Source organism: Indicator indicator, chromosome Z (assembly GCF_027791375.1).
Source record: "Indicator indicator isolate 239-I01 chromosome Z, UM_Iind_1.1, whole genome shotgun sequence".
In the NCBI taxonomy this organism is placed as follows: Eukaryota; Metazoa; Chordata; class Aves; order Piciformes; family Indicatoridae; genus Indicator; species Indicator indicator.
The window spans coordinates 27,212,680-27,237,406 of NC_072053.1; the positions used below are offsets into that span (position 1 = coordinate 27,212,680).

General features: G+C 42.5%; 1 protein-coding gene across 2 annotated transcripts in view; it reads right to left on the reverse strand.

Moving 5' to 3' along the window:
- Window positions 1-6,162, reverse strand: part of PLPP1 (phospholipid phosphatase 1) — a 69,191-nt gene extending 63,029 nt beyond the window's left edge. For both annotated transcript variants that reach the window (XM_054398236.1, XM_054398235.1), the window contains exon 1: window positions 6,083-6,162. In XM_054398236.1, the coding sequence (XP_054254211.1) occupies window positions 6,083-6,140 (58 nt within the window). In that variant the 5' untranslated portion in view covers window positions 6,141-6,162. The remainder of the gene's footprint in view (window positions 1-6,082) is intronic.
- Window positions 6,163-24,727: the final 18,565 nt, after the last annotated feature.

A 24,727-nucleotide genomic window follows, 5' to 3' on the forward strand; every position in this document is an offset into this window, starting at 1 on the left:
AAGTCCATAGCAATGAATCTGACTTATTTTAGAGCCACACAATATCTTGGTCATGTATCTTGCCAATAAGGTTCTATGTAACTGTTTGGCACTCTTTTTGATTCCCACCATCCAAACTGGTTTTAATTCTCCTGGACTAATTCTGGAAAGAACTTTATTAGTTGTCAGGGATAAATCCAAGCCACATGGAAACTTACAAAGCTCAAGTTCTCTCACCAACAGGTAGCTTCCAGAATTGGGCTCTCTTCATGATACTACTTTCATGGCTCCAACACAGTTAAATTGTCACAGATGTAACAGCTATTACCCTGTGATCAGTATTTGGTCACTGCAACAGTACACCTACATAAAACTATGCAGTGTCAGGTAACCAGTAGTTGAGTCTTTACTACTTCTCCCATCAGGGCTGTGATAGTGCCATTTTTAAACAAAGCTGCTTTTGGCCAGTATGAGTTCATGCTGCCCAGCTCTTTAAAGCCAGGGCAGTGTACTGAGAATCCACTCAGCACAGGCTCAATAAGCATCCAAGGAGCTGTAAAGATGAGGAAAGACCTCTTCAGCAATGAAAGACAAGCTATTTTATCATTTAGTTGTAGTGTGGGACTTAATTTTCTACACAAAAATGTCAGAAGCCCCTTCCCTCCTCTTCTCTTAAGCAAAGGTCACCATCTTCATATAAGCACGCTGCAAAAGCCCTTATGTCTGTTTAAGGTTCAAAAATTACCAAGACTCATGCAGCTCATAAAAGATCTCACTGCTGATAAGCATCTGTTCTTGTGCCAAGAGGGAAGAGTATAGTGTTGGGATTTGGCTCTTGGGAAGGGACTGGAAGGTTAATCAACATTTACCCACTTCTATAAAAATCAGCTGCAAGAACTCATCTTTTTGAGGCAGTGGTTAGCCAGAGTACAAGAGACACTTTAACAGTAACTCCTGGGAGAGCAAAAACCCAGTTGGTGACTTTCAGTAGTGTTCATTAACTAGACAAGTTCTAACCCGAAGCTATTCTGTAGGTTTCCTAGCAAGACGGCCTCTGGGTAGAGCATCATTCTTCATGTGGTTGGAAAAAATTACTGTTGCCAAGAACAGTAACCAGGGGCAATGTCACAACAAGGGACAGTATTGACTCTCTTATGTTTGAGAAAGCACAGTAGGAGAGGGAAGATTTTCCCTGTTTCAGGTGACAACCATGTTTCCAATGAGCTGAGAGTCTGCTGATCTGAGAGTCAACTTAATGATTATCACCTTGTGGAACCTGGTGGACATTACCATTTGAAGAGAGGTTGCTCTTTCACATGAACCTGTTACAGCTGAACAATCTATTCATGCATTAGAAAAAGATTTAGCATCCACATAACATGGAAAACTAGGATGGTGACACATATCAGTGAGTCACAAGTAATAGAGGAGGAGGTTTTACTTGAACTAGGGCAATGAAGAAGTCATCACCCAAACAGGAGGTCTCCTTGACTGAACAGCAATACCTTCACCATCAGAGATGGCTGCCTACAATGAAGGCAAGGGCAAACACTCCCAAAAGGAAGCACAGCACCTAAAGCAAAAAGATAGTGCAGGATGTGCAGAGTGGCCTAGCCATCTCATTATCCCAGGTCACATACTGCAGAAGCAAACTTACCTGTCCTAAACTGCACCTGCAGTTTAATGTATTGCCCTGTATCACAAAACATTCCAGCAGTCATTAAACAGTAAGCTTGAAGTTATGCAAGCACTTACCATTTCAGAGTTTAGTTCACTGGGTTTAGAACTAAAGACCTGAACTTCTCTCCTCTTTCCCAAAAGTGGGTAAATGACAAAAAAAAAAGGTAACACTGCCACGGTGCCACCTTCCCACCATGCTTCTAGCCAGCTACCAGCCTCTTTTTTGCACAGGTACTGCTTGCAGCTCAGAGGGCCCCCACAGCTAAACACCAGACAGACTCACTGCTGGAGAATGGCTCAGCAGCAGGGAAGTTGTCAGCTGGCTTCTGATCCAGGACAGGGTAGGACATGGAGAGAAACAAAGGAACAACCCTACACATAGACCAAACAGATAGAGAAGTTTAGAATTATTTACTATTTTATTTTTTCACTGTTTCCAGGATACTGCAGAGAAGATGATCAGAACAGTGAAGGCCAAATTCCCGAAATATATTTTTTTCCTGATCTTAGGTTGTGCATATACATTATTGCATTAATTCTGCAATTACATATTGACAAGTACACTCCCTAGTTACACACCAAATCACTTGTCACTGACTGTATAATCAGGCAAGAGACTTAACTGAAGAAGTACTGCTAGGTTGTATTGCATCCTTGAACTCAGGCATGAACTACAACATGCACACACCTGATGTGAGCCGTCTTAGAGTCTAGTGTCACAGAGAATATCTTCCTTATTGCTCTAGCCACCTTGGCAGCACTTGTTTTAATCTGACTTGATCTTTGTGAGAGCTAGGTCTAAAGGTAAATGTATTTAGTAGTTCTTCCACTGATTACAGAAATACTTCCATGGGTTTCTCAACTTTGTTCTTTTAAGTGTTGTTTATGTGCCTTAATGAAGGAGCCTGACTTGCAGTCAAACAATAGACCTGTAAGAGCAGCTTATATGTATAGCCTCCAATTAAAGACAGTCACAAGCCAACTAATTATTAGAGTAAGTTGGGGTTTTTTTGCATGACAAATTGGAAATGTAATAAACCATAAGAACCAAGACTCAGGATCAGTGAAAAAAGTTTTACTACTGTCTAGAAACGTCATTCTACTTACACATCTGTGTTATACTACATAAAATATCCCTCCATCAGAAGAACAAGGAAGGACAAGTAATTAAAGCATGCAGAAGGAAATACTGCAGTCCACTCATGCTTGACAGTGACAGAAGTGAACACTGTCTGCTGGATGGCACAGAGTGAGGGAGCTGTTGCCTGCAGCACTGCAGAGCTGCTGATGGACATGCAGCACACACCCCCAGCACTGCAGATCTGCACACTCACAGAATGCAGATACAGTCTCACTACACCAAGGATCGATATTGCAGACATCCGCCTTTTTTTTTTATGTTACAGAACATGAAACCAGTTCAATATTGAAATTAAGTTCCTTCCTTTTAAAAGGAAAAGATTAAAAAGATAGTTTTCATTTCCTCATGGCACCAAAGACTGCTTTGCCTGAATGCTCTTTCCCTTCCTGGGTAGAAAGATGGATCAGGGAGGGAGTTTCCTTAAGGCAAATGAAGAGCAACCTTAGATTCAAATTTCAGGCAACCAAACTGATCTAAATGTTAATGCCCCAAAGAGGGAGAGACATGCCACCTGCTCTTTCTTAAATCTCTTTTCTCAGTCTCTTACCTACAGGTCCATCTCGGACACTTTTCAGACACTCCAATGAATACATTTAAGTCACTAAAAATCACAGTAAAGCTCTTTTTCCCTTCCCTCCCTTTTGGAAAACTTCTGTTCAGACAGTTGAATCTGCATGAAGAATAGTTTGACTAAAACAGCAATAAGGTTACAGACATACTCAGCAAGCCATCTGCTTCCATCGTGGTGAGCTTATAGGTAAGCCACTTCACTGTAACCTGAAGTGACATCCTCAGGTTTTTTCTGTCCAAGACTGCTGAGACAAGGAAATTACTTTTTCTTGCCTTCACTTATTATAGGGAAGGTACAGGCAGAAGAAGAGCAGAAAAAGATGAGAGTAAGAGTTACCTTGGGATTGTGAATATGTTAATAGCCCTTTTTGTGACAGAATGGGCTACACCACCAAGCTAGCTGAAGCTGGTCTAGATAGCTGTAAACTTTCAGTATGACAGAGTTAAGTACATTTTCTCCTGGAGATCCCATCTCTTCAGTGGAGATACTAAGTACCATGTTATCGATACCTGCAAGTCATTTTATCAGGGCAGTTACCTCAGTCATTTCAGCAGATACCAAAGTGAGCAAGCAGGGAAGGGCAGTGAAAATGTAGGAGTTACAATAAAAGTACAGTCAGCAGAAACTCTTCTTCTTGCAGTAAAAAATAAATAAAAACAGGTCCAGACAGACATGCTTAAGACCTATGTTATTCTGTCTCAATTGCATAGGAGCCACAAGACTAGGAAGAGAATGTGGTCTTCTACCCAGTAGCTTTGCCATTCTTACACTGACATATTTTGTCTCAGCCGGAGTTTCACTGAAACTTTTAACTCAATGTCCCTAAAGTTGCAGGTGTCAAGAGACTTCATGTTACACACTGATAGCATTTTTCCCCGTACTAGCTGGAAGCAACCAAGCCCAAGAGAAAATAAAGTTTGTCAACCCTCCAGCACACTGAGGCATCAGATTAGGGCATTTGTGATCCAAATGCTACACAGTGGCTGGGGAAGGTGTGTAAAATGGTATCACACTGCAAGGCAAGTTCAAGAATTTACCTCCCCGGTAGTAATCTGGGGCAGAAGCTGAGGAAACCCTTATTCTTTTAGCTGGATAATTCTCATGTTATACACTTCCTGCAGTCGTAATTTTAGTATTTTGTTTTCCTTGAGCACTCAAGATTATTTAGGGTATGCACATATGCTTCAAACAGACCAGAGTATATGCACAGTGCAAAATATTGCCAAATTACAATGACAGTATCAGAACAGACAAGACTGCTTTACTGGACGTAAAGATAGAATGGAATTTTAAACCCTACTACAGCACAACTTTGTAGAACTTCTGATCTGAACAAAAAGTGCTCCTGCTGCACCATATGGATCTACTATCATTCTCCAAAAGTTCAGTCTCATACAACACTTATTCAGAGCAATGCATCATTCACCATAATTTTTTTTTCTTTAATGCCATTTAGAGGTACCACAGCTATCTGAAGCATCCAGCAAGATAAAATGTGGCTCATTATTTTCATACTGATTCTAGACACATCTTCAGTCAAGGACTTCATGAGCCAGACCTCTTTGACTAAACATGACAAGAAGGTGCTTAGATTTATTCCTGATGTAATTAAATAGCAAACATTTGATTAAGAAGTAAACCCCACAAACTTTCTAAAACTAGCCAAGAAGCGCACCTTCAGATAGTGACGCCATTCTCAAGGTCTCCATACCAGTAAGTCCTGAGGAGTCACAGCTCTTTACAGAGTAAAACTTCCCCTCCGCAGTTCGATAGGTAACATCATTATTTACACATTGTCATTACAAAAAAAAGAGAAAGCTAACGCAAACTGACAGGTCACGACGTAGTTTCAACAGAGCCAGAGGTTGAAACAGAAGAAAGAAACATTAGGAAGGTGCTATTATTTGGACTAGCCACAACAGGCATCTGTAGTGTTGTGGCAATGCGCGGGGGGCTTCTACGGTCAAGCACACAGCCATCAGCGCACCGAGGCACCACGCCTGCTCTACACGAGGCCCTCACTGCTGCACAGACACGAGGACGCCAAATCATGTTCTAACAAGTATCTTGTTTCACTTTCAGCCTCAAAATAGAGCATTACTTTAGCGTCACCGAGACCACATACAACTCGTATCTTAAACCGAATCTCCACTACACAGCCTATGCTGGACACCTGGATGACGCATGTTTCCCTTTTCAGGACAGCTTTCGGACCCACCAAAGGTATCACGCACATCCCAGGCTGCAAACACCTGTCCTCCCCAGAAGAGCTTTTGCCACAACCCATTTATAGCTGACAGAAAAGGCTAGAGAAGGAAGAGTAAGGACATAAGAGGGAGTTCCATATGTCAGCAGGTCAGAAGGAGCAGCTCCCCCCCACCAGGGCACTTCTCTTCCAAGCCCGAGGCTTCGGCGGGCGGGGGAACGGCAGTGACCAGATTCCTCCGGGAGAGAAGAGGGAGAGCCCAGGGCGGCTGCGAAGGGAAAGGGAAAGCGAGAGAGGGGAAGGAAGGAGCAGCAGGCAGCAGTGGAAGCGGCAGACAGGCACAGCCAAGGCGCAGACTGGAAGAGGACCCGCTCCGGGGTGGTGCCTGGTGCCGCGGGGAAGGGGGGAGGTGAGCATGCAATTAGGCCGGTGTCGTGCAGGAGGGGAGCGGACCGCAGCGCCTCAGGGAGGCTTCCCTCGCCCTCTCTGCCGCCCACCGACGTACCCAGTACCACGCAGATCACATCCAGCACCACAAACGGCAGCCGCGTCCTGTCAAACATGCCGGCAGCGCCGGGCGCCCGGCGTCAGGCGCGGCGGCGGCGGCGCCTCCTCCTCGCGAGGCGCGGTGACAGCCTCAGCCCAAGGGGCGGGAGCGGAGGAGACAGGGAGGGGCTGAACCGCGGCTAGGCACTGCGCTCCAAGCCAATGGCGCCCGCTCCCGGCACCGCAACCGCCGTCTCCCGCACTGCGCCACTGCCACGGCTGGGGCACCCACCGCGGTTTTAAGCCGGGGAGTAGGGGAGGGGAGGGGGAGGAGGAGAAGAGGGGGAGGAGGAGAAAAGGGGAGGATGGAGGGGGGCGGGAACGGAGGGAGGCAGGGCGGACTGGCGGCAAAGCCTTCGCCCGCCCTTGCCCGACGCCGCAACGTCCCACTCGGCGGCCGCCGCTTCAGCGGCAAGTCTGGGCTGTCCAATTGCGCCGTGGCCCGTCCCCAGGGCGGCCCGTCACCCGCCCCACCCTGCAGCGCCGTCTGCAGTGCCGGAGGAGACGCCCGCGTCGCGGAGGCCGGGGTCGGCTTTCCGCATGAGCGCAGCCTGAGGTCACGGCGGACCTCACCCCGCCCCCCGCAGCGTCCCCCAACGTTCCCCAGCGTCCCCCGACCGCAGCGCCGTCGCGGGGCTGTAGCAAGGCGCTGGCTTCTCAAGGACGGTTTTTCCTCCACGTGCGTACCCCTGTCCTGAGGCCGTTCGTTCTCCCGCCCGCCCCTTTTCCTCGGGAGGATTGCAGGGTGAGAAAACACCCGAGAGGGGTGTCAGTGGCATCCGACCCCAGCCGACTGTAGCCACCCTGGCGACACGGCTTCCCAGCGCCAGAGCTGGAGAGGAGGTCCTCGGCTGCAAACACGAGGGCTGTTGGTTAGTTGTTTTTTATAAGTAAAAAGCTGATTCCACCTCTGGAAGATGGCAAAATCTCTGAGGAGTTGGGGCTCAGCCCAAGCCAAAACAATCGTTTTCCGTGTTAAAAGCTTTTATTTGGAAAGAAAATAACGGGCAACACGAAGAAAATACTTTCTGCATAACCACATTGTAATTCTAATAGCATTTACCACAAAACAGCCAGCTTTAGTGGTGTTAGTGCTGCTGGGCACAAATTTCTCACTCAGGCTACTGAGCACATCTGTGTTTTGTTATAGGTACTTGAAGGTGGGATAAGCAGCACTTCCCTCACATAAGGATAAGGCATAAACTCTGCTATGATTCCTCATATATTCAACCCTTTAATTCTGTAAAAAAAGCTTCACTTTGTTTTGTATCCTTATGGCTGAGTAACAGGATTGGCAGATCAACAAGGAAAGCAAGTTCTTGAAGTGGAAATGCCTTGCTGTATCTTAATTCAACCATGCTGCTTATGAAGGTACATAAAGCAATTTCATACCGAATATATAAGCAACTTCTGTGTAGCAGCCTGTGTGGGAGCTCCTGATTCCATCTCGATGAAGCATCCCAGCTGCAAATCAAAATGACCACTTCTAGAGATTAAAACTACCTTTGATTTCTGTAAGTGCAGTGTAATTTACAGAGCACATTTTCCTTCATAAGCATTCTGAGATTGTGTCATGCAGGCAGAAACTCCAGTGTTGCCTTAAAATGTAGGAAGTAGTGGAACAAATTAGAACACAACTTGGCAATGAAGAAAATTTGGCTTATCTTTGTAAGAACTGCTGCTGAAAAAAAGACCGTGCAATCTGCTGTGCTCACAACATACAGGGTGAGAGGGGGGTGGGTATTGAATTGTTCACAGGATCTCAGTTCAGCTGTAGATAAGATCCCAAACATTGCAAGATGGTTAAAAAAAAGGTAATGAAAACGTTCCCCACTCAACTGCTGTAGTTGCTCTCTTCAAACCAAAAGTACCACATTAATTGTGTGGGCTAAGCAGCGAACAGCTCTCCTGATCCACACCCCTATGCAAGTAAATTACAGACCGAAGAGATTGTGCTAATTTAAATTGATCTCTTCCCAGAATGTAAGCAAAATACTTATTACACTTAAAAACACCTGGAAACTGGGCTGCAGCAGCATAGCCATTGATGGATAAATTAATCATGCTTTATTGTCTTGGCAGTTTCTACATCTGTGTTTCACCCTTGAGACATAGCCTGCCTGAGGGCATCATCTCTGCAATCTTCTGCCTGAACTCAGGAAGGAAAGTCACCCAGTTCCTCTCCAAACTTTCCATTGCACAAGGGATATGAGCCTTCCTGTTGCAACCTTATTCCCACAACGAAGCTTGCTGTGCCTTGGAACCCCCCTGCTGAGCACAGTTTGAGGGATTAGGTTAGCACTGCCCTGGTCTAGGCTCTCAAGAAGACTTTTCTGGGCCATAAGATATGGACAAGTATTAACAGTGGGAGCATGCCAAGCAAACACGTTCAGGCTCATACATTACTAACCGTACATTACTCCAGGGCTGTGTCAGTACAAGTACTGCATCATCAGATATGTTGTCATTTCACATCAAAAAAAGGATATTTTGGGGGTAAAACTGAAGAGGGAAAAAGAAATACAGCATGCATAAGCACCTTTATCAAATAATACAGTATCTGCAGCAACAATGCCCAGCAGAGCAGAAATGGCAAACTGATGCTGCTTGGACAGAGACATCTGGAGCAGTATGTTCAAGAGAGGATGTTTGAGTAATAAATACAAATAGAAGTCATGTTCAGCACCAGTTGGAGATTGGGGAGTTTTAAGTGTATGAGAGCTTCTAAATTTAATTGTCTTCTGATAACTGTGAGAATTTTGTAGAGTATTCTGACTTTGTGGCGTTTTTGCTGTCCAGATTTTGCTTGGTCTATGTCCCTTGCAGCAAGGCAGTTTCCACCACTCTTAACCACCACAGCGACTCAATCATATCAAGTTAGATACATTCATATGCTTAGCAGGGTCTATGCTAAAGAACAGTTTTGAACTGGGATCCAAGTAAAATGAGAGCAACAGACAGAGATCATACTTTACCCCTTCAATAAATTTTATTTTTAATAGTCTGATATTACTCTCTAGAACTCTCTTTTCTCTCTTTTGTTTTCCCCTCTTCCCTTTTTTCATTCCTCCCTTCCTCTCTCCCTTCCTTTCTTTCTCTTTCTTTTTATTTTTTCTTTCTCCTTTTCTCGATTTTCGTCTCTCTTTCTCTCTTTTTATTGTTTGAGAGCAGTGAGCAGCAGAGCACACCACGACCAAGTTAAAGCCCTAACCACATCTTTGTTTTCTCCTAGATTTTCTGTAAGTTATCTTCAGTGTTCTGCCCATCCTTCTTAAGAGTTTTGTTTGCACTAGGACTAAACTCTCAGGAAGTTTATCATCAGTCTGTAGTGGTGCTTGCATGATAATTAATTCGAATTGACCCATCAGGACACTACATTTCAATTTACATTCAAGTAGATCAGCAGCTTTAGTAAATGATGGGACTTTCCCAGGCTTGTTTCCCTGCAGCTTGATCTGGGGTGGGAGTCAACAGCCCTGAATGAGCCGTTACCACTCAGAGACGAGATGAGAGAGTCACAGTTCTGGGAAGCCATCCTCTGGGTGCTCAGGGGAGAGATCACCAAGCCAAGCAGAGAGCCCGGCATGCTATTAGGAAAGACATCGAGAGCAATCTGTCAAATATTATATGACACATTCGTGATTGCTGGAAATCCCACATCAAAATGGGTAAGTAGCAGAGAAAGCTCAAAGGCAGGCAAAAGGGACTTTTAGGCGTTGTATACAACAGCTTCAGTGCAAGAGAAACAGAATGGGAATTTTCAGCCTAGAAAGGGAATAATAGGACAAGAAAAGGCTTTATAAATTACAGTTTTATAAAATCATGAAATGTCAGCTCTGGTTAAGTCTGTAACAAATATTCAGTACTTTTTATCAGATAAGAACTAGAGAGAATCTATATAAGGTGCCAGACCATAAGGCTCATTTACATGAGAATATCATGGAATTCATTGCCTCAGGATATTGTGGGGTGAAAAATTGCAAAGTAGCCAAAAGGCACAACGTAAATTTGCACAGGATAGTTCCACAGTGGATCCTGTTAATTTAAGAAATACCAGAACTGCTAATTTCCAACACTCAGAAAGGTCTGCTGGGGAAGGGTCATTTTGAAAGGCCTGGTTCTTAAACTCTCCATAAATATCTGCCTCTGGCCACTGAAGCATGGTATTGGGCTGGATGGACTTGATCTGAATTGGTCCTTGTATATTCAAAGCTTGTCAGTAGCCATAACATTTCAAAATACATTAGTAATAGCAGAAATTAAATAGTTTAGCCTTGCTTGTAATATTCTGTCTGACTCAGACTGCAATGCTTATGTGTGGTCATTCAGAATTTATCTACCAAACCCCCACTCATACAGAAGAGGACCAAGGAAGAAAGTCTGCCAAAATGGCCCTTCTGAATTTCTCTTCCAGTGTTTGTCCAGGGCATAGGATTTGCCCCTTGTGAAATGGTACACATTGCTACAGGTAATGATGAGAACTGGTCCTCTAAGGTCAGTTGACACACCTTGTGCAGAAAGTTTCAGGAAGAATACCACCAAACTATCTTAGCCTCCTATCTCTTCTTTTGTTTGGCTTGGCCATATGTTGCTTGCTTTCTTCTTTCCTGTGTTTCATATTTGTTTGTTTTTTAATAAGGGAGGAGTGATGAACATTTATATTTCTAATAAAGCATGAGGAGTTACCTGTCTCCTTTAATACTTTTGCCTTTAAATACAGTTAGTTCTTGTTTGGGTACTTTACCCCCACATCTCTTTTGAACTGTGTTGTCTATTCACCAAAACGCTCCTGCTATCAGGTTGAATTGAGATTTTCACCTTTGGTGCTCCGCTCCTTCATGCCTGGGTAAGTTCAGATCTATGAAGAGTTCTGCTCCCCCAGTTTTAGGTCAAAGTTACAAAAGCATTTCCATAAGAGTGTTGAGACCTGACCTAGTAGCAAACAGAAATAAGAATCTAAATATTAGCCACAGAAACAAAGAATCAAGAAGACATCGCCAGACAGAGGAATAACAAAAATTTCTGTGTAATGAATGAAAACACATTAAAACCCAAGTATATAGCTAAGTTTATATGTATTTAATAGCTTGTATTGTACAGCCTCAGAACATCATACACTGTATTCTAGAAAACACTCTTTAGGGTACATCTATTAATTGAGTGGGGCAACAGCACACACAAAACAGGTATTGGCTCATGATTGTCCATACTGTTGATGTGTTGTCTCACAAACAGTGTTCAGAAGGACTAATTAACTAACTGTCCTGGCTTTTGCTAGGTGTCACATTTTATATTACTTGGGTTTATATATCACTTGTTTACTAATGTGGTTATTCCACTTGTTCATTCATTCTGTGTATCGTTCTGTTAAACTCTCCTGATCTCAGCTGCAGGGTTTTGCGTTTTGTTCCCAATTTCTCCTTCGTATCCTGCTAGGGGAGGGAGGGCATGGATGGTTTTGTGAGTGGCCATGTGGTACTCGGCTGTGGCAAGGCCTAAAACCGCAACACTAGCACAGGCCAGGGAGCATTCCCCATGGCAGTTTTGGATGCAGCCATGCTGTTCTGACTGGAACAAAATGCAGCTGGTATGTGGCCACCAACTAAACTGTCCCTATTTGCTCTTTATTGGATTTTATTATTTGTTTCAATTATAGATACTGCTCTGAAGCAGTAATAGATTCTGGAAGGAAAAATGTCTCACATGCACTCACAAAATGTTCATAGCTGAGTGGAACTTTAATTTTAAAAGTATTATGATTGTTGCAAGTTGGAGCGATCTAGAGGTTGCAGGATCTGTGTCCTCTGGCTTCTGATATCCCCTCTCTCTTCTTCTTGGTCATGCTTTCCAGTCAAACCAGCCAGCTAAAATTCTGGCAGCAGTAGGAATCTCAAGAGATGAAGTACAATAGGGTAGACCAGTTGCATAGTGAAGAATTTGCCAGTGATGTATCAAAGGCACCCATTACACATCTAAAGCAGTAGCTCAGCCTCCTGTGCCTGGTTCTGTATATGTTGGATATTCGTGTATCCGCTTGAACAGACAGAAGATAAGCTTGAAGGAATGTGTGTCTTATTTGCACCTCTTTCAGGTACATCTCTAGGTACTTCACTAGCTGATCAAAGCTGTGCATCTAGAATATTGCAGCTAAGTTGTCTGCTCCTGCTGCTTGTCCCTGTTTGTCAACAGCCTCATCCCTGACACTCTGCTTTCAACAGGAAGCAATCTACACTGGAACCATTGCCAGGTGGCAGCTCCCAGTCATGTACCACCACCTCAGGATAGTTGGATACCTGCAGAAGTGCCACTAGTATAGGGTGGGAGCAGTGATAATAGATCTGAGTTTTTTCCTGATCCAATTCTTATGTTCCTGCTAGGCAGATGAACTGCCTGACTGCTGTCCTTCAGTTCCATGGATCCCACTCATTTATGTTGAAAAGTCTTTGGAACAGTAACAGTCCCTTACACGGTACACTTCCTAACACAGTGAGTTGAGCCTCCAGACATTACTGTAATACTCCTTAAGTCACATTCATCCAAAGTTACACTCTGAAGATGAGAATGGCTACAGAAATGTGTCTGTAGGGGACCTTTTGCAACGGTTTTAGTAACAGTATTATGCTGTTATAGTTATCAGTGTTGCTTTTGTTTGAGCTCTACAAATTTGTGTGGATTTTTCCCCCGTGCCACAGATCCAAAGGAATTTATTCATAGTTCACAGCACTTCATTGTTGTTGTTTTCTTAAGACATTATAATACATTGGATAAAATTCAACCTTGGACACATCTCCCTGCACTGATATAATGCGATTACAATAGCCTAGTACATAAATAATTGCAACCACAAAAATAAATTATGAGGGGGCTTTGAGGGTGAAATAACAATAGGGGAAATGTCACCAACACCCTTAAGCTGGCAGAATCAAATAAGTCAAAAAGAAACACACTTCAGTAATGATTGTGGAGCACATTTATTTCTTGCATCTCTGAATTTCTGGCTTCTTCACAGAGCATGATCAAGGTCAGTTCCTGCTCAAAACAGACTTAAGAGTGGAGGAGACTAACAAATAAATACAATATTAATTATTTAGAGTTCCTCTTCAAATAATTATGTAAGGATTTGAGTCTTAATACAGTCATTATCTAATAAAAGCTTTTGCCTCTTCATCTTCTGTAAAATAATAATAGACTCCTTGACACACAAAAAGCCACAGTTGGAGCTGCTCCAGCATACAGACTATTCAGTTACTGAAATCACTTTCTCTTAGTTTGGGTCCTACAAGCTGAGTAGGGAATGTGGGATCACTTCGCTGTCTTGTCTCTTTACATGGATTCACCCTTGTGCCAACAGTAGATTCAGTGCCTTCAGGTACAAGTTAATGGCTCCTGTAATCTATTGCCAGAGCACAGAATGTCCAGATGATAATGAAGCCCTGATTACTAGGTATTTTCTGTTGTAACACCAACACTGAGAGGCCCCAGTAAGACCTGAGCCAATTGTGCTATGTGCTGTACACACTCACAGCCACTGCCTCAAAGACCTCACAGAGCAGGGTAAAAGAATTATTTTCTACATCAGCAAAAGAGCCTTGATTTTGCTGCTGTTTTCCTTGAGTCATTAATCCTGAGAGAGACAAGGAATAAACCTGTCCCATATGAGTCATCTGTGGAGATGAAAGCATAAAAATATCCTCTTATCTCCTGTTTTATCTTTCCGTTCCACATTGCTGCTTCTTTCCCAACTAGAATAACAACAATAAAAATAAGAGTGAAGTCAGCACTGGGCAGGGATGTTGTAGTGTCTGGAGCACCAGAAGCAGTGGAAGCAGGGAGGAGTTTCACTTATGTGCTCTGGCTCCTGTAGTCAGAGCAAGCACTTGGCAAAGCAGGGGAAAAGGACTGCATCTGTCAGAATAACTTTTATGGGACACAACTCTTCCAGTGTTTGTTTAAGACCCACATAATGCTCTTGAGTGTTAATGCTTGCATTGGGGCATTTGTATTAGCAGACAGATGTTCAAAAACGCATGTTTCCAGTTATCTGCCCAGTGAATGCACATTTGAGCAGTTTGCTAAAATTTGGTTCAAGGTCCATGAGGTCCTTGGGCTCCTGCAATGACTTCCAAGGTTTGTAATAAATTGTGCTGCTGGAGTATACTGCAGTTAAGCAATTCTCACATGATAGAAACAATGTGTGTTGCACTGCACTAAACCTACTCCTACATTATTTTAACATTTCAGCCTTTGAAAGCATTCAGAAGGGAACACAAAAACATACTGAAGAAATTCATACTTACAGATGTTAGGAAAAAAAGAGGAAAACTTGGGATGATACCTGCAAATTATCACCTGCCCAATGCAAGAATCGTGGATAAAGAAATTTTGATCTTTGCTGTAATTTGTATTAGTCAGAACTGGGGAAGAAGAATGTAGATAGGAGTACTTCCCCAGATTTCCAGGTAGCCGTGGCTGAGTTGCTTATGTCTCTGAGTATTTTTTTTAGCCACATAGAAGGAGTGAGGACTTGAATGTGCAATTCCATGGGGTTAGAGGTGGTGTCTGGGAGGGAGGGGCTCATTTTCAGGCACAAAGGGCATTGCAGTGTTGTTGAATTTCCCTTCCTGGTGCACACACAGGCTTGCGTCAGAATGTGAGTCAACAAACAGGTGGTGTGGGCTTTCAAGGAGCTTGGGCTGGAATGGGAATGCAAGTCATGGGCTACTGTACACCTCATACCCCATTTCTTCCCTTCTGCCAGGTGGGGAAGATAGAGCTGCTGTCCTGCAGGTAAATACTCTGAATATAAATGTCATAGAAATGACAAGGGACTCAAATGCTATTGTCGTGGGTATAGACACGGGGCCCAGAATTCATTTGTTTCTTTCTCTAATGCTATTATAATAACATCCACAAATAATAATCTGTTATCAGGCTTAGATACAAGTTTTTGTTCAGTTGTACTCAGCATGAGTACAGATGATAGCTTTCAGATGCAAACCCAAATTATATCAGGTAAGCTCTCTTAAGGTACCAGTGCATCAACATCAACAATAAATAGCTGGGATGGTTCCTCCTATAAACAGCGTTTTACAGAACACACACAAATGATGCAGTATAAAAAGGCAGTGTGACAGCTGCCTTGTGCAGTATTGATTTTTTGGGGGAAAAAAAAAAGACAGAGCAGCTTTATCACAGAATCCTGTGTATGCACTTTGTACAACTAAAGAAATTAAGAGGCATTTAAAGGCCATGCAGTTGCTAAAAAGAGGGAAATGGGGAGTATCCCAACCCAGATTCAGGAGCTGGCATGGGGTATCTGCTGCTGTCATTCATCATGAACCCAATCTTTGTTTTACTTAAGAGCCCGTGAAGGGTGATAAATCAGTTTATACTGGAGCAGCTACAGCAAGTTGGCAGAAGTACCCAAGACTGAACATTGCCCAGTTATCTGCAGTCTTAAAAAAATGTTGTAACTGTGAGTCAATATAGGTGACACATAAATTCTGAGTGGCGTTTCATCTCTGTATGTCTCTGCTTTTAGAATAAAAGCTAAGCGGAGAGCTATAAGTAGAAGTAGAAAATGACATGGTAAAGCCAGATAAAGACATATCTATAAACCCTGTTAGACTATTAAAAAGTGATGTGTATGTGATGCAAGCCAATTTTAACATTGTATCCGCTAGGTATGTCCACAATATGTTTGTTTTATGTCAAGTCATTTGTATTACCCTTGTTTAAATAACGACTTTTATAAATTGATAAACCCCAAATCTCTTTTAAAATCACGTCAACAGTATACAGTAAAGAATCCCCTCGACTTTATCACATTTAAAGACAAATGAGAGAAATGGTTCTGAGGAAGGTCTGTGAGATTTTAGCTTTTGCTGCAGGTTTGCTCCATGTGTTACAGAAAACTCCACTTTCCATACCTCCCACCTCCCACCTGAGTGCTTTTGCTGCCAGATGTGGTCAGGACATAACCTGTCTGCTTCCTGTCTGTGTTTCAAAGGACAGTTAGGCATGCTCAGGCTATTCCTGATCAACCAGAATTAGCAGGTGATAAAGAACCCCAGTCTTTGCATCTCCCTTTCTCTGACCTGTGAGCTAGGTTCTGAGCACTCTTGTACAAGACTCTAGGGATAACTGTAGATACCTGCAGGATTAGGTCACAGACATTGCGAATCTGTCTTAAGTGATGGTATCTGAAAAGCCTCTTAGACATTGAAGACATTGTGAGTCTGACTCAGGATAGACACTGTAACAGAGCAGTCAGTCTTCAGCCCTGACCTTTCCTTTCTTTAATCTTACTCATCTTTACAGAGATTTGTTTGCTCAAATGCTCACTCCAGTGCATGCAATTATTTGTGAGATGGGAAGCTTCCCTTGCCTCTGCATCCTGCTTCTAGCACAACTATATTGTTGATTTTTCTTTTTGATCATTTGGAATACACTTCTATTTAAATGCCTCATTTAAAAAGTGCTAGATTTCAATGCAGGAAGTAGAAAGAAAAGCCAAGGTGTTGTAGGTAAATTATGACCTGTGTCAGAGGGAGGGATGTTCTGCCATCTGTACAGTTCAGAGCAGTACCTGGATCCTAAGCCTGCAGAGAGAGGGGTGCAGCTCTGGCTACAGACAGTTGTCAGTGGCAGAAGAGAAGGAAGCAAAAAAAATGCAGAGGCACCCTCTAGGATGCTTGGTTACTGCAGAATATGCACATGATTTTATTAGTGTTGTTGTGTGTTAATCTTGCAAAAAACATTTTGAAATAGAAGGGTGAAGGAGTACTGTGTGCATGGTGGTGTGAAGGAGCAAAGCACCAGAGAAATCAGTGAGTGATGGAGCTGAACTGAAAGACTCACTGGGTTGCTCTAATCAAGGAGATTAGTGTCAACTACAAACATGTTTCAAATAATGTTTTACAATGGAAGAAATGTTTTTTTGGATGCAGGAAGAAAGATGACAAGAGATGGATTAGAGTATTCCAGTATGAAGAACCTGGATAAACTAACTCAGCATTGGTCCTCAGGCTTTCTCAAATGACGTGACAGGGCATCTAACACAAAAACATGTTGAGAAAGGTTCAGATTCCAGAAACACAGTGACTCATGCATTTCCAAAACAGTGTTATAACGAGTTGCTGTCCAAATTTCCTGCTGTATTATATGCAATGCACATTGAGTGGTGCTGCTGGCAATACTTCCCTCTGAGTCAGTATTGAACCACTGCCCCCATTCAGAGTTAGGCGACCACTGCACTGCTGGAGCTTCTGTCCTTACAAACAGATGTAAAACAAATGCTCCAATTCTTTGTAGTCATCAGTATCCTTAGACTAGCAGAGTCTAAGTTTTTTTCGCAATGATTTTTCTACAACACCACTCTTAAAAATTTAGTTGCAAAATCAGACAAGGGTAAGTCAAGAACAGAGCTACTGAAAGATGAGGGAAGGACATCATGGGTGGCTTTTATACTAATGCTGAGAGTCTGGTTCTGCAGCTGACATGATCCCTAAGCTGAACTGATGTCTGGGGATCTCTGGGTGTGTGCAGCCACATTCCTATGCACACAATAGCTGGAAAAATTGCTGTTGTAGCCTTGTAAAACATGGCTTTTCTTCACAATTATGATTCATTTATATAATTGTGAGATGAAAACCTAAGATTGCAGTTGGCAACAGAGCAAATAATTAGGGAAGCTCTACCCTGTGGGATATATTAATGACTTGTATTAAAGAGTTACACATTCATGTTAAACAAGAATATTCATGTGCTCCATTATATGACATACTAAATTAAATAAAAGCAGAGAACAGTGCAACATGCACATACCTGGAAAAGGAAAAGAAAGAAAACCTTCAGAAAAAGTAGTGCTATAAAAAGCAATAAGACTTTTGCCAGAGACCTTGTAGTCTCTTGCACAGATGTACAAATGTGTTTGATCCTCCTCCTTCAGTTTCTCATGGGACCCTTGTCTAGCTTCATCATCATTATGAGTGACATCAGTCAGCTGGTTTGTAGCCAGTTGCACTAATAATAAACTGGCACGAGGATCAGAAATTACTGGAACTGTTTGGTCATCTTGAAACTGAAAAAGGAGGACTGCTCCAAAACTGCTGAAGGCAAAAAAGGACACTCTTAAATGCAATTTCTGTAATAGTTGTTTCACAGCAGAAGAAGTCTGTGAGGTTCAAATGGTTTCAGTTTATTTAATGCCATACTGGCTCAAGGAGGGCCAGGCAACAGAATCTAACTCCTTCAAGAGGTAAAAACCTTTAAAATCATAAAAATAATTTATTAAAGACAATGACTTCTCATATTATATTGGCTACAACTTGGTAAGTCACATACTCAATTTGTGTGTATAGTCCAATATGGAACACTGAAAGGCTTGTCCATCAGCTACATAAGAGCAGTATGTAATAGATTTGCATGTTTTGACTGCCCTGCTTGCACAGGTTTCTGCAGAAATTCAGCTCTTCTGTGCTGAAGTCATTCACTTACAGCATCATAGTTCTAACGTGGCTCCATGGGAGCACACAGTGACTGGCTGACTGCTCTTGAGTATCTGGCTGAAGTGAGAGCTTGGTAAAGCTTGGGAGTATCTTACCAATACTTCTGTGAGCGTTGAGAAGATGGAAACAATGACACAATGCTTTCCTCTGTCTCCACACCTCTAAGTTTCTGGGTGGAGCAGCACATATTCCAAGGTAGCTTTTGCCATGGCATGCCATTTTTCTATTAATTTCATGTTATTTTTTCTATAGCTTTGGTGTGTTCAATAAGGCATCATTTTAATCCACTCCTGGAAGTGAGGCTGTCAGGTTGACTGCTGTCACAAACTCATCCTTGTGATGGACTGGATATCAAAGTGGTTCTGTAACGCAAGTGATCCCAGCTCAGAATGGGTAAACTTCATGAGAAATGGTTGAACTGTGTACTTCAGGAGTTCAAGCAACAGCAGATAGGTGTGTCTAATTTGTGTCAGGCATAAGTAGTAGCACCCTCTCTAAACAGGTCAGCAGCGGAACGTGAGTGCTTGGGCTTCTAGATCTCCAAAAGAGATTCTTCGTGCTCAAGTTGCACAGGTCAGTGGCTCCTCTTCTGACATATGTGATAGGCTGCACAACTATTTATTCATTTGCTGAAGAATTGTCATCAGGAGTGCCACAACAGAGAGAGTTGGTAGTTAGGTTAAGCAAAACTGGGTAAGTTGCTCTAAAAAGCAATGTGATAAAATGGACAAGTGGTGTGGCTGATAGAGAAACACATGGCAGAAAACTGAGTTCTGAGTCTTCCATGACTTTATATACATTTTGGCTTACTATTTTAAAATAAACATGGTCAAAAAAAATCACAGCTCCTCTCCAGCTCTCTGCTTGCTTGAGGCTCTAGTCAGTAATGAAGATAGTGACCTGCATGGAAATTCACACAGCACTCAGAAAAGGGAGGATCTTTAAAGTTCACAAGTGTTTTTAGAGTGCCCTTAGTGTTTTTTATTTTCATCCCTAGAAATATATGAGAGCGTCTACACACAAAGAATTATTCACCAAAAGTAGCAGGTTCAGTTTGATGCACACTTCCCATGCAGTTCAAGTGCTATAAAATATTCCACAAACACTGCTGACAAATAACTAACAGGCAAAGAACTAGTACATGGAGGAGCAACAATGCAGCTACATACTAATCCCAGAGTGCTTGCAAATTTTTGCCCAAAGAATCAAAGAAAAGCAAGATCCACTCTGTCACAAAATTGCCAGCTGAAGGTACTTCAAAGGTATTTGATTTTTTTCCTCTGTGAGTTATCAATGTACCAAAAAAGAAAAGAATCAGATTGTGCTTCCCACTTGCATTCTGGTACTCACCTTTTCAGTGATTTTTTTTTCTAATTGTAAACACACTATAGCACACTCAACAATATAGCAGGTAAACTGTGATGCAGGTCCAATTGCACCTGAGTAACAGTTGCTGAAATATACCCAGCTTCTTGCATGGAAAGCAAAGTCCTGATGTTTCTGATGGAATCTTCTCCTAACTGCCAAAATCTTTTCAAAAGCAGTTTCTCCATGGCCTGAAACAGTGCCCACTGAAAGTGCAGGGAAAGATTTCTACTGATGGCAGCTGTCCCAAGTAAGCCAGAGGTCTGGGCTGCCCTTGCCAGAAAATTTTGTTTATATGAATTTTGATGACTTTTAAAGCTCTAGTTTTTGCAGTCGTCTTTCTTATGGACTTTTCAGTGATTTTTTTCCCAGACACTTCATATAGTGGATGATCTCTTTCTATCCCTGATTCAAGACAGAAGATAATATTATCAGATAATTATTAACAGACCTGATTTAGCCAGGGTGCACTGGGAAGCATAAGCAATGTTAAAACATTCTACCAGCCAATGGCCCAGTTTTCCCTGTATAAACACGTGGATGAAAGTGAAAGACTCAGTCAGGTGCTAAAGAAAATGGTGTGGTGCCTTCACAATAAAACCATAGGAGCCAGGTTTTTCATAAGTTTACCCAATAGTTGAAGCTTACTTGCCTCAGAGGTAAGCATAGACATTCCAGTGCTGATGGGGATTGAAGGCAGATTTCACAGCAGAAAGAAGAGGGGCAGTCTCTCACTCTCAGGGAAAGTGTGGGAGACTGTGGTCAGGTACTATCCTTTTAATGCCACTAAATGGCAGTTTATTACCAAGGTGCAAATCAGGTGAATGAACCGGTCTGAAAGGGGCTCGCTGTGGTATCTGAATTATCTACAAAAAGAGACAGAAAATGACTGAAAAACTGTGCACCTTTGGGTAAGATTTTATTCCGAAGGGGGAGAGGGGGAGGAGGCGGGGTCTACCTCATCACTTGCTATAATTGCTGTCGGGTACAAAAGATGGGGTATCTGGCTCCCTTCAGAAAATAAGTGCCCTCAACGGTACAGCAAGTGCTCTCAGACTGTCACCTTGTTTCTCTTTAATCTTGTTTTCTTCTGTGGGAACAGGAGCAGAACATTATATGCAGTTGCAGCTCACAGTTCTCATAGACCAGTATAGATTTAGGCCAGACTTCAGTTAGTTAAAAAAAAAAAAAACAAAAAACCACCACCCACCACAACCCCCCAGCATTAAGAATAATAAATTTTGTTATACCTGTGATATCCCAACTAATTAGTCAGATAAGAATTCACCACTAGCTGGAGGATGGCTATCCTAACACCTCACTCCTTCTGGTGTATGACATATCAAGAAGAGATAAGATGACCCTTAAACCTGAACCACCATTGTAAAAATAGAGAGTCGGTGGCATCATAAAAATGTGATTTCAAGGGCTGAATAAATCCAGTCTCAGGAAGACGACAGCAGTTTCCCTTACAAGAGTAAACACTCATGGTAACTTTCACAGAAGCAGGATATGATCTTTTGCCTATTGTTGTCACTCTGGCTGCACCCTAAATAGCAGCTATCTTTCCATAACAGAGGACTTCAGTTATGCAAATCCTCCCTCTCAAGTCTAAGGACTGGAGAGGTGGGATTCAGACTTCCCTTAGTAAAACATGTTGTGCAGCTATACAGAAGTGCTGCCAAGTGAACATGAGCTCTCCCAAATCCCAAACCCACAAAGCCTGCACATAGCATCAGTGGGAATTATTTCCAGTGCCTCTGCCACCCTGTACCAATCCAGGTGGGCTTCACTTTGAAAGGTGAAGGGATGTCCCTGAGTTTGTTTACATTTCCTTGGTATCCTGCCCTGAGCTCTTATTTCATATGTGTGCAAAATACTGTGAAGATAACTAAATTAAAAATAAAAGCCTCAGTGCAAAACAGCTTCCCCCTTGCTCCCATAACCTGCCTGCAATTTGAGTGCCCTGTGATGATTTCGTTATACAGTTTCCCTTTGCTCTAAGAGACGAAGCCAGCTGGGCAGTGGGGACATGTCTCTGTTTGGTGTGGCATGTAATATCTAGCTTGGAACTCAATGTGTAGGCATTTCTCTGCCCCTCATACTGCAGCTGAATGACTTTGCTGTGTTGATTTGAAATGACCTGACTAATCTCAACTTCCTCTAACAGTTTAATGAAATGTCAGAAGTGAACAAGGTCCTCAGAAATGAAAAAAGACCATTCAAACAATGATGAAAAGAAACACATGGACAGCAGTTTTTAAACAGTCTTTGGGCTGTTGGAAATAATTCAATGAGCTTTAGCCAAGCTGCAATATAAACATACTATGAAGGGACCAAAAAATGTTTTATATAAAGCCACATTTTTCATCTGGGTTGTTTAATCTACTTCGTAATTACAAAAGGAATTATATGGGAAAAGCCATAATTAGGTAAATTTGAGAAAAGAGAGACCCTGCTGCTCAGATCATTTGGTGTTTGGAAATACAAACCACAGAGCAAGTTACATAGCACTGGTTCCACCATCTGAAATTACAGGAGTCAGAGGCAGGGAGAATCTGGCAAGTTGAGTCCTGTTCCTTTCCAAGGTAAGTTTAATGGAGTTCTAAACTCCAGAAGAAATGCAGAAGAAATTAAATACACTCATCATTGCTCCAGCCTCACACAGTATCAGCTCAGAGGGAAATGCTTACACTGTACTCTGCCTTCAGGCATGGTACAACAACCTTAACCAAACGCATCAGTTCTTCACATATCATAAATATTTTACTTCCTATTAGGACGTTACTGACAGCCTACTAAAATAGCATTTGCATTACTGAAAACAGCCCCCAGATTTCATGAACTGCCCAAGGAAGCTAATTTCTGCTTCTGACTGAAGGAGAGGGGAACATTGTTTTGCTTGTACAGCTGGTACCAGCTACAACCAAGTAGTTATTCTTTTCGCATTGTTATTTTTTCTCAGGTGCCTTCATATCCATTATAGTTGTGACACATGTTTTAGTGCAATTGTCATTTGCAGCAAAACATCCTGAAAAACAGAAATAGGCGTTCCAGAGGCTATCGTATCTCTCACTTCCCTTACTGCCATTTTTCAGCAGAACATGGCCATTGCAGCATCAGTCTGTCTCTCTGTACACAGGAGAGTCTGGGAATTCCCAGAATACAGACTATATATGAAAGATTTCACTGTCTTGATTACTCCTTCCCATAGCAGCTCCAGCACTCACTTAACACTGTTGCTGCCTCTCAGCTTTTTGCTATTACACCATGCTAGAAGGACATTGATGGACATGTGACATAAAACAGTATTAAGCAGCCTTAGAGTGGACTGCACATTCTTGCATGTTAGTTAACGTTTGCCTGAAGTCCAGCAACTAAATGCCATTATTTTTACACATTTTTTGTATGTGGAGTTTAAAAGGCTGAAATTTCAAGAAAAAAGGTGAATGTCACATAACATGTCCCTCCTGAGCCCCTGCTTAAATGATGCAATGGTTGAATCCTGAACATTCACTTTCCCTGTGCTGAACATTTGAGATACAGGACTTACTACATTAATATTAATACATTATTAATCTGGACAGAATGGGAAAAACTGATTTGTATAAATGGGTGCAGCTCTAAGTGACTGGAAGAGCCAGAAGACACTGAATGCTAATAAACACAGGAAAGATTTTGAAGCCTCCCAAAAAGCTGAAAGGAAGAATCTGTGCTATAATGTTAAGGAACTGAAACAGATGATGCTAGGCTATTTATTACAGAAAAGATAATGAGATCAATATGAGCACAGATATGGAGAAAGTAATTATTTGGCAGAAAACAGACATTAAAACCCCCCCATCCTCTGTCGTTGTTCTTAGAAAGTACAATTACTTCCGTTTATCACAAAGGTCCCACTGAAAAACTAATGCCTTGGTCTCAATGCCTAGACTGTGTGTAATCATGCACAGCCATATCCACAACTGCTCTTGAAGCTTCATGGGAACTTCCCAGGCTACTGATGCTCTGACAAGGTCTAAAGGCCATGCTGAGTTAATGCCTGTGAGACAGTATGTGCACAGATGATACCAATGCCCATCTGTAAGTAGAGCTGGAAGAAAGCTCTGGGAAACTACACACCTGTCAGTCTGACCTTGGTGCCTGGGAAGGTCATAGAGAAGATCATCTTGAATGCCAATATGAAGCATGTGCAGGGCAACCAGGTGATCAGGCCCACTCAGCATGGGTTTATAAAAGGCAGGTCTTGCTTGACAAACCTGATCTCTTTCTAAAAGGTAACCTGCTTAGCGGACAAGGAAAAGGCTGTGGAGGTTGTTTACCTGGTCTTTAGTAAAGCATTTTACACTGTTTCCCACAGCATCCTCCTGGGTGATCTGGCTCCTGTGGCTTGGATGCGTGACACTTCACTGGGTTAAAAACTGTCTGGATGCTGGGCTCAAAGAGTGGTGGTGAATGAAGTTAAATCCAGTTGGTGGCCAGACAAAAGTGGTGTTCCCCAGGGCTCAGTTTTGGGGTCAATTTGCCTTTAATATTTTTATTAGTGATCTGGATGAGAGGATTGAGTGCACCCTCAGTAAGATGGCAGATGACAGAGAATTGGGCAGGAGCATTCATGTGCTTGAGGGTAGGAAGGCTCTACAGAGGGACCAGGACTGTCTGGATTGATAGGCTGAGGCCAACTGTCTGAGACTCAATAAGCCCAAGTGCAGGGTCCTGCGCTTTGGTAA